The sequence below is a fragment of the Pyxicephalus adspersus genome, chromosome 9 (genome assembly GCF_032062135.1).
Source record: "Pyxicephalus adspersus chromosome 9, UCB_Pads_2.0, whole genome shotgun sequence".
Taxonomy (NCBI): domain Eukaryota; kingdom Metazoa; phylum Chordata; class Amphibia; order Anura; family Pyxicephalidae; genus Pyxicephalus; species Pyxicephalus adspersus.
The window spans coordinates 21029455-21039628 of record NC_092866.1 but is presented as its reverse complement, the minus strand read 5'-3'; the positions used below and the strand labels follow the sequence as shown (position 1 = coordinate 21039628).

General features: G+C 39.0%; 1 protein-coding gene across 1 annotated transcript; it reads right to left on the bottom strand.

The window, feature by feature from the left end:
* Window positions 1-1750: 1750 nt before the first annotated feature.
* Window positions 1751-10021, bottom strand: TMEM170A (transmembrane protein 170A). The gene is made up of 3 exons (XM_072422894.1): window positions 9775-10021; window positions 6327-6497; window positions 1751-5501 (listed from the first exon to the last, which is right to left on the bottom strand). The coding sequence occupies exons 1-3, from the start codon at window positions 9896-9898 to the stop codon at window positions 5371-5373; spliced, it is 426 nt and encodes a 141-aa protein (XP_072278995.1). The 5' UTR covers window positions 9899-10021; the 3' UTR covers window positions 1751-5370.
* Between the last annotated feature and the right edge of the window lie 153 nt (window positions 10022-10174).

Genomic DNA, 10174 nt, shown 5'->3' with positions numbered 1-10174 from the left:
AGACACACACGCAGGATCAGATACCCGGAGCTGTCTTATAAACAGGTGAGTGTCTTATTTTAATTATTTTTTTTTAAAATCGGGGGTGGCTTACTTAATGGGGATGTCCTAAAATCGGGGAAACACGGTAGTACTAGCCTGCATTGGTCCAAACATTTTTCATATCAGACATTTTGGAAGTAAGAAAGGTGCTCCAAAATCCCAGACATTCCAGAATCTCTAGATTGCTGACTAAATGGAGTTAAATGAACTGATGCACTGGTAGGTTGTGTCCCCTATACAGTATACCTTTAAAACTTGACTGTCCTTAATTTACAATGGAACTAAAGGACTGACACACAGAAGCAACTTTGTATCTCTTGTGCCATAAATGCTTCCTTCTGGCCTGTGAGCATTATTTAGTTTTCTGTACACAGTAGCATTTGTGCAAATCACAGTACAGCCTTTGGCATGATTTTGTGCTGTAGAGTGCCCTGGACATTATTTGCAATTTTGATGTTTTAATAAATAATAATATTAATAATAAAACAAAAATAATATTACAATACATTCTTTTATTCTGAATGACAATTTCACCTTTATGTTGCAATAAATTCACAAACTGTACTAGAGACGGAAAAACAAGAGAGGAGCAGCGTGACGTCAGTGTAGTGTTAAGTTGTATGAGGCAACAATTGCCGAGCCTTACGCTTCAGTATTGTTTTCATCATTACAACAGTCACCCCGCTCTGCCAATACCGATTCTTATCAGATTTCTTTTTTTCTCAGATGCTCTTTTAGGTAAGTATGACCTTAACTGTATTTTCTTTACTTGTTATATTTTTTGGCATCAAATAGTTTGACTTTGATAACTATCATTTCCTGTTTGGTCTTAGAGTCAAATGAAATAAACCCATAATGAGTAAAAAAAAAAAAAAAAAGCAAATAAATGTTTTGCATTTCTTTAGTAATACTAAAGTTACTGCAACTAATGATAATAGTAACAATAATAATACCTCACTTAACAGTGTGCTGATCAATGAATCAGAGCCTCCACAGTCCTCGTTGGGCACCATTAGGAAGATCATTATTTTACAAATGTATTTATCTTTTTTAAAAAATTCATAATAATGGTCCACGAGATTTAAAATGATGAATTTAGTGGTCCGTGAGGTCTGAGAAAGGTTGGCGACCATTGGCCTAGCCTGTTGAGAAGACCTGGAATACTGTGAGAAGATAGAAGCATGGGCGATGTACAGAAGCAAAGATGCAGCATCATGGGAGGGCTTTGGAAGGTAAGTGTGTCAGAAGTGCAAACAGGCTAAGCCTACTTTGGCTTTAGATCAACTGCAGTACCTTGCTTTCGCCACAGGATGTCATCCCTCTTTTAGGTTTGATAGACACCCAGCATCATTCAATCGAGAATACTGGAGATATTAAGGGCAGTGGTCGTCACAGACCCTTATCCCTCCCACAGTGCCCTGCACACACTCAAAGACTGGAGAAGAAAAGGCTATCATGACAGAACCTGGGTGATGCAGCCAACCTGAAATGGATTTGGTTAAGGATTTAAAACATTTGACAAATATGAAATTATATTAAGAAATCCATTCCAGGTTTGGTGGACCAGGTTCATCTGATGATAGTCTTTTCCAGTCTTGGGGAGCTTTAATTAATCAGGCCTAATGTGTAATGATGTTAAGATGACCGAGCATGAGGAGCCAAGCAATAGGACCAATCCAGAAAATGTAAGTGAAAATAATAAAACACATTTATATTACTCAAACCTTTTATTGATTATATAAACACATTAAACACCAGAATAAGAAACATTAGTAGAAAAATAAAATTTTACCTTTAAAACAAATCACTCTATTATACAGGGTAAACTGATCATGAATTATCATTAGCAAAAGGTGCAAGAATGAGCATATCTGCAGGAGGTATTCTGCTGAAATATGGTTCATTATTTTAGTGTGCCAGTGAGGAATGCTCCGCACCACAAAACTATGAAATCATTTATGATCGCAGACATGGTAACATTCCTGGGTTTCTCTACAAATACTGCACTATCTAACTAATGTAGATTTATCTGAATCATTCTCAGAACTAACTGCCATGGAAGAGGAGGCCATACTGATGCACCTGTATGTATGTGCAGTCACGTAACAATTATTAGCATTGCTACCTACCTACAGGTACACTAGGATTCAAAAACAAATGGTTGGAAAGTGATTGCATGGTTTAGGTCTGATGTGTTGGTCACTATAAATGTAATATTCAGAATGTCTGGCATTTTGCCTCACTATATAGAGTATTTATTTTTTATTCTGTTTCTTACCTGGAAATCCTACCACTAACAGCACTGCCTGTTGCATATAGCAGCCTGACAGGTGCTCGCTTTTAAGTGGTCTGCTGGTTTGCCTATCAGGTTCTTCACATACACAACAGAAAAATGAAGGAGCTTGCATGGCAGGCTGACCAACACCGGTACCAATGGGATGAAAATAAAGCAAAATGTCTATAAGGCTGCTTTGAGTAAAGCAAGCACATTTCTTTTCTGGACAGTATACCCCTGTAACTTGACAGTCTTCCCACGACTGATATTTCAGTCAAAGACGAAGATTTATCTGCTGTGTGCAAGAAAAAACAAATGTGACTTTGCCACTAACAGGTTCTATAGGAAGATAAGAATTATACAGATAAACCAGCCATTTGCACCAATGACCATGTACAATGCATACAGCTCTGACTCTTCTAGGCAATAGTAGACTAGAAAAAGTTACAATCTGAATTCATAATTAGATTGCAAATTGCATATTTCAGAAACACTTATCAGTCAACAAAATGAATATAAAATGGTTGATATTAGCGTACAGTGACAAAGGGTTTCAGAAACAATATTTATAACCAAAAGAAAAAAAAAAATAAAAATATAGGAAAATGCAAGCACAAGAGAATTAAACTTATAATAGGGCCTTTACACACTGGCTGGTGTGCTGGGGTATCCAAGAGCCCTGTATACTAACATGGGGCACGGCTGGCAGCCAGTGTATGTGGGGCTGACAGGTTGGCTTAAAGAGTAGTCATGATGCTGCAATTCCCCTTACTTCACTAGGCAGAGAAAACAAAGTGCATTCAGCTACCCCATAAGAACCAACTAGGTTATGAGATTAAATGCCAAAAACTCTCAGCAGGAGATTTTCAAAGCTTTCCACTTGGCAGAGAGAATGCTAAAAAGCTGCTTTTTTCCAGTTACATATAATAGGCTTTGCAGGGGCTTTTATGTACAATGCTTAGAGATTCACTTTATGCATTCAGATAAATATTTAGGAACAAATAAAGCAAGGCATATAAGGAAGCTCAGCTCATACAAGGTGTACAATACATCTTATATTGAAGCTATAAAGCTTTGGAACACAGTGACAGCAAGTGCCCCCTCAGCTAGAAGCCATGCTGTATTAGAGCATCTGAGCTTGGCGTGACTTCACAAGGCTGGTGTGACAACGTGATATGTGTATGAAGGTTATATGTGCACAAATATCTAAAGAGCAATAATCTACTGTGTTGTCCATCACTGTAAATACTCACCTTTTATTTTTTTTTATTTTAAGAGAAGAGCACACCAAAATGTGTTTGCAGGGTATGAATAAACCATGAATGCAGATATATAGGTTGTAGAAATTATTTCTGTACACACATTGAGGGGCACTTAACTTAGAGGCACTCAAATGTCAGAGGCATCTAAAGTGTACTTGTGAGGGTAATTTCTTTAAAGCGAATGTAAGCCCAAAATCTATTTTTGGTATGTCTGGCATCATGTTTCATAGTATATATTTCTCTTAGAAGAATCTAACACTTTTTACATGGATGGAGATTCTGCTATATTGCTGCATAGTAACAAGCCAAGCCACAGTCATAAAAAAACTGGCAGCAGCGTTGTCAGAGTGTCATGTGCACTTGCTATCAGATAGGCAATCCTTCAGCCAAATAAAAGACCCCGAATGGCATGTTGATAATGCTTTTGCTAACTGAAAGTCAGTGGCTAAGGAAGGATCTCCAGGTGAAAAGCTTTGCAACAGATCAAATAAAAAAAATGCTCAAGAAATTAGTATCAGTTATGTCAAGTATATTGTGAAATAAATTTAGGGTTCACACACAACCTTGCTTACTATATTTTGCACGAGTGCCAGGACACCACCATAATACCTATATTACTCCCAGTATAAACTAATTACCAGAATCATAGTCACTTGCTCTGATTCCCTCTATTCACATGCTACTTACCACTGGCGCCCTGCAATAAGATCTGCCAGTGTCTTGTTACCTGATGTTGCATGTGTAAGATTCTAAAACTCATTAGGTGTGCAGGTGCAGGTGTCTACTCTGTCAATCATTGTCAATTCAGTGATAGTTGTCTGTGCTAGTTGTGTCTAAAAGTGTACAGAAATCAACCTTTCTGCACAAGGTATATGCAGGAATGGCCATGAAAAAATGTGCACTGGGAAGTATTTAGTACACAGAGTGAAGTGGTTGCTTTCAGAAAAACTAGATAACTTAGTCATATTTGTTTGCCAGAAAGTCTGCTAACTATAAATACACACATGTGTCAATAAGCATATGACAGCTTCAAAAAAACCAAAATCAAGCTTGTCTTTTAGAGGTGGACACAACTTGCTTTCAAGGCAATGTTAACATATCACACAACCACTCCTACGTGTTTTACAGACACGCAAGCCATATGTATGTGCAACATTATATTGGTGATAAAGCCTCTGGCAAGGTCAACCATGGACTTGACTGCTGTTTTATTGAGCAGCTTAAGGATGATCAGAACAAGAGCAAGACACTGAGAATAAAAAAAATAAATGCGCATCAAGAATGGTTACATGGTCAGAGTAGTATGCGAATATACAAAACAGTTTAGCAGCATTAGCCCTAAAAGAAGAAAATAAAATCTTAAAATCAATTTTAAAAAAGTGCCTAAAGAGGATCTGTATTGGGTGCCGTCAATCTTTAAAAACAACCTTAAAAACAAAGATGGAAGGTGCAGAGTAGAGTGCATATTTGTTCTTCTGTTCTGGAACCTTTATGTTTGTAAGAAAAAGTCAATAGAAAACTGTATTGTAGTTCCAGAGATTGAGGGTCATTTGTTTTTATGCCAACAGCCTAAAAAATCCTTTCTGTATTCCAGCTACAAAAGTTCATCCTGGGCACTGAAGAACTACCGCTGGACATTAGTAAGTGTTTTTTTAGCATGTAGGCATTCTTACATACTCCATCAGTCATATTGTCAAGGATGTTTCATAGTACTGGGAATTCATAGTTACACACCATAGTTATATCCAAATGCAAATGTACATCTTTGATTGTGCTGAAAAGGGCAGTCTTTTACAAAGTTGCTAAAATCCTTAAGAAAGAAACAATAAGCACACAGAAAGTCTGACCCACTCCCAGGACTAGGGCTTCAAAGGGAATCATTTCCTTGGCAGCAGCTTTGTATACTCCAGCAATGGCAGCACCTGTTGTGTAATAAAAAAAAAAAAATGTGAGTGTCTGTTTTATATGAGATATTACTATCCCATCATCTGCCATAATCCACAGGATATAACCACTATGAAAGAACTGAGCAATGAATGGCGTGTTAAACTGTGTATAAGCAAGAGAATACCAGGGATATGACAATTTTTGAGATCCAAGATCTGAAATTCCATGACATTTAGAAATTTTGACAAATCACATCTTTGCTACCTGAAAATGGTTGTCAGAATAATACCCGGAATCTAAAGAGAGCCCATAGGTCTCACAAACAGACGAATTTACTTTTAGTTGTATATACTATATGAGGTCAAACCTGTATTACTTTTATTATCAACTAGGCATCTTCTCACTTTTCTGATGATAGGTCAGTTATCCCAATGCAGGTTTACCCCTACTTTAGTTTCACTTGGAGTGAAAGACCATAAATAGAAAATACTCCAACACATACTGCTCCAGCCTCGGGTGACAAACCTTTATTGGATCTCGCCATCTTTTGGCAATGTCATTAAAGGGTGAACACTTAAAGCCATGGTGGTACAAAAAACCCAGGAGACAGCATTTTATACTTAGCTCGGGCTGCCTTTTAGGACCTGGCCCTTCACACAAACAAAGGAACCTATCGGCATGCAGCATGTACAGAGCAGAAAAACTTTGTATATTGTATAACAGATACACAATATCAATGTTTAAGGCCTAGGCTGACAACTGGTAAAAATATAGATTATGCTGGCACAGAATACCATAAAGAATTAATTTAAAATGACGGAATCCACAAATTAGTACTAGGGATAAATCCACATGCTTACTTGTTAATATCCCAGCAGAGATTGGTCCCACGATTCCCATAAGCAAGATTCCCACAGACATGAACCTTCCATATTTGTGGTGTCTTAAAGTAAACAAAGCCAGTAGTCCAGCAGGTATGTGAAAGAAGAGCGAAGAGACCAGCGCCCATAGGAATACGCCATACCACATCTCTGGGAAAAAAAAAAACATAGAAACATAAATAATGGGGTGGATGGCAATTTGTGGAAAAAAGTACAAACAATACGAGAAGTCTGTATAGGCAAATACAAACCAATCCGAATATACACCAAAGTAGTTACTTTTACCTGAAAATACTTTGCCCTGCATAAAATATAGACAGTTAAAGGAGCTGTCAAAATAAAAATGGCAATAAAATTAACATAAATACATCTATGATCTGTTTTTAAAATTATGATATAATACTAGTAATATTTATTTAAAAGGAAAAAAATAAAATCACGAGAGGTGAAAATGTTATGAGAACAAATCTACAGGTCCTTGGAATGTCCATGAGGAAAGCTTGGTCTTCTTGGTGGGATATTCTGGGGATCTGAAGGACGACCAATTGATAAGTTGTTCCAAGTTAACTGTAACGTCTAATGCGCAGTTTGTGCAACTTCTTATGAATGACTGAATATGTGGAATGTTATTGCTCGGGAGCTTCTGGATGGCACTTGTCTAGAATATTAAATAGGCCTTTAATATGGCTATCAAGTTAGATCCTCTACAACCTGTAATGAGGGTCCCCACGCACGTTACTCTTTTGCATTTCCATCTCTGCTCTTTTACCTTGTAACATTCTCTTCTAAATAAACTTTCAAAACTCACTGTGAGCAGAGGATCGTTTTCCTATTCAGTTTTTTCCCTCCTTTTTATCGGTTAAAAGTTATTAGTACTTTTAAGGTGTTTATGATAAGTCACTTGCTTTTAAATAATATTTTGTGAATTATTGTTGGCTAAGGAACGCTCCAGTGCGATCAATAGATCTGTGGGATTAAAAGGTAAGTGTGTGTTTTTTTTGTGTGTTTTTTTTTTGTTAGATGAAGTGGCTGCATTAAAATTCCTCTTTTACTTCTATGAACAACATACCTCCTGCCCCATCATATAATAAAGTAGCCACATCTCAGTTTTAAAAACAATCACACATTTATAAAGTTCAGTGCTACCCTTTACAAAGGTGAACATGTGACCTGAATCTCATCCAGTCTTTTCTCCCTATCATGTTAAGCTGGGAGAATTTTGTGAGATTTCACTACCTACATTTCCTAAATGGGCTACAGAATGTAGGCTGTGATGTGGAGTAATATTATCCAATCTTTGCTATTAATGACCCTCTAAATCAGGGGTCCCCAACCCCTGGTCCACAACTGTCTGACAGCTAGGCCTGCTCAGTTCAGACCTGCGATGAGAAAGTGTACAGGTTTTGGCATCATGACGTCACTATGGGGGGGAATTTTCTTCCCCTTTGAGTGACACACGGCTCCCCACGCATGCACGGTCCCAAGTCTGTAGGTTTAGTGGTCCGCGAGCTCCAAAAGGTTGGGGACCATTGCTCTAAATGTCATGCAGTTAGGGTTTACAAGTCCAGGCTATAAACAGTTATGTAAATTTTCTAGAGCAGAAAAAGCCCTGAAAATTTAAAATGCAACATTACAACCAGCCTCCTATTTTAATGCTATTTGTGGCTCGGCCACTCAGCATCCGACAACCACTTTATATTTCCTTCTCTGGCTTAGCTTCAAATCTCTGAAAAAGACCAAATCAGCAGCCCTGCAAATAAACACTACTTGTGAAAAAACAACAAACTCTCAGGTACAAGTGTTAGCAATTATCTGTTGCTAAAATTTCCATAGCAATAGAACCCTGTGTGTTCTTTTATGCTTCAACAGAAACAATCTCAGCCATGCGATGTAAACAGCAGCAGATGATTCTCAGTCCATTTAAATCAGTCCTAGGAGCAATGTCAGCTTCTCAGAAATGTAACTAATGACATCAGTGGTGTTTTTAGATATCTCTAACAGAGAATTCTTCCCACTAACCCCACACAAATGTACTGTGAGCTGTAGATACAGTAAATATTGACAGGTGTTCTTTAGGATTGTTAAAGTGGAAGTAAACCCAAAACAATAAAACCACATTTACCTTCAAGCCCATAGATCAGTCAGTCTGTCAGCAGGTTTCTTCCATCGGTCCTGCCGCCATCTTCTCCTCTCTTCTTCCTACGTCACCCGATGTGCAGGTACGTGATAGGGTGCAGCAGATTGGGAAAACACTTGCCGATCTCACTGCGCATGCGTGAGATGGGCAATTTTTTTCCTAATGATAAAAGGGCTCCTTCTTCTGCACATGCCTGACGTAGGTTTCTCCGGAGGCTCTGCACTCCCATTCATTCTTGATCGCCTAGGCCAGGGGTTGGCAAGCTCTATGGACTACTAGGCCATTTCAAGAGGTCAACCTCTGGCCTAGGCAATCAAGAATTAAGGGGTGGTGCTGCACCCTTTTTAAAAAAAAAAAACAAAAAAAACCAAAACACTAACAACATTTTTCTTTAAATAAAAGGGTTGTCTACCCTTTTATGTAAAGTAAAAATTCTGAGTTTAGGTACCCTTAAAGGGTGCCTCAGAGAGAGAAAGGATACTCTAATCTGTTAGAAGCCAACTGGAAGCTAATTTTGAAGTCTTGGTTGTGATTTTTGAAAATTAATTATTTCACAGTACAAGCAGCATGGTAGGTAGCTTATATATATATATATATAAAAAGTTCTTTTATGGTTTGCTAAAGATCTATAAAGTGAAACTAAACTAAAAACACAATGAGGTGACTACTCAATGCAGAGGAGACATAAGAAATCTCCGTACCTGCCTGTAGAGATCTTCTACTACACTATGCCAAGATGAACCAGCACCAGCACATGCATGGCAGCTCATTCATGGCACCACAGCCAATCAAGGACACAACTGAACGACAATGCTGCCACTGATTGGCTCGCCAACGTTGCACAGTTGTTGGATATGAAAATCTAACCCTGCTTAATGTTTTGATCAGATTTCTAGATTTAGATCTACTTCAGACCTCTGGTAAGCCGCAGTATTCTGCTGCAGGTAAACAGCGATCCCAAACTTACTCATTCACTTAAGGAAGCCATGTTTTGCATGCAGCATTGGCAGATGGCAGGGAAGTTTTTTAAAGTGACACAATGCATTTTTGCAAAGATCTGCACCCCAGCCACATACAAATCTGGTTGCCCATGATGCGGATGTCTGTGCCAAGCGGCGGCTTGTTGTGTCCCCAGGAGCGTCCACCACACACCATGGAGGTGAAAGGTCTTATGAACCCCAATAATGCAAATTACTGAATGACCCCCAATATATACATATAATAACAATGGCTCCATGACAGGCAGCCACCTCACACACAGTGCTGGGTACACATGCAGACTGCTCTCACCCGGAAAGGAGCACAGAGTGGTAGTACTGGGGCACACAGTGGCATTTCCCCCCCGAGGCACCAAGCTGAGGCTCAGAATCTGCTGGAGAAGTCCGGTCTCTCCCCCCGTCCCGCCGGTGTCCATACTTCCGCCATCCAACGCTGTACAGGCCCCGGAGCTTCCCAACTCAACTTCCCCGAGCCCCTCTCGCCTTCATCCCGAGACCCGAACAAGTTACAGCACAGCAGCCAATCAGAGAATGAGAACACAGAGAGGCGCGGTTTCCCGAAATTTTACTTCCTGATTATTAGTTACTGTGTACGTCTGTCATTCTTACAACCAATAAACACACCGCCGTCTTTGTGTTAGGATCTGACGTTTTATTTGGGTTACGTACGTAGTTATGACAAGCATGGAGCA

Bases quoted from the DNA above. Each gene is read 5' to 3' on its own strand.
- TMEM170A (XM_072422894.1), bottom strand. From the start codon at position 9,898: ATGGACACCGGCGGGACGGGGGGAGAGACCGGACTTCTCCAGCAGATT. The intron at 6,498-9,774 runs GTGAGAGCAGTC...TTTTTTTCCCAG, and splicing joins CACTCTGTGCTCCTTTCCGG to AGATGTGGTATGGCGTATTC. The intron at 5,502-6,326 runs GTAAGCATGTGG...ATTACACAACAG, and splicing joins CTCTGCTGGGATATTAACAA to GTGCTGCCATTGCTGGAGTA.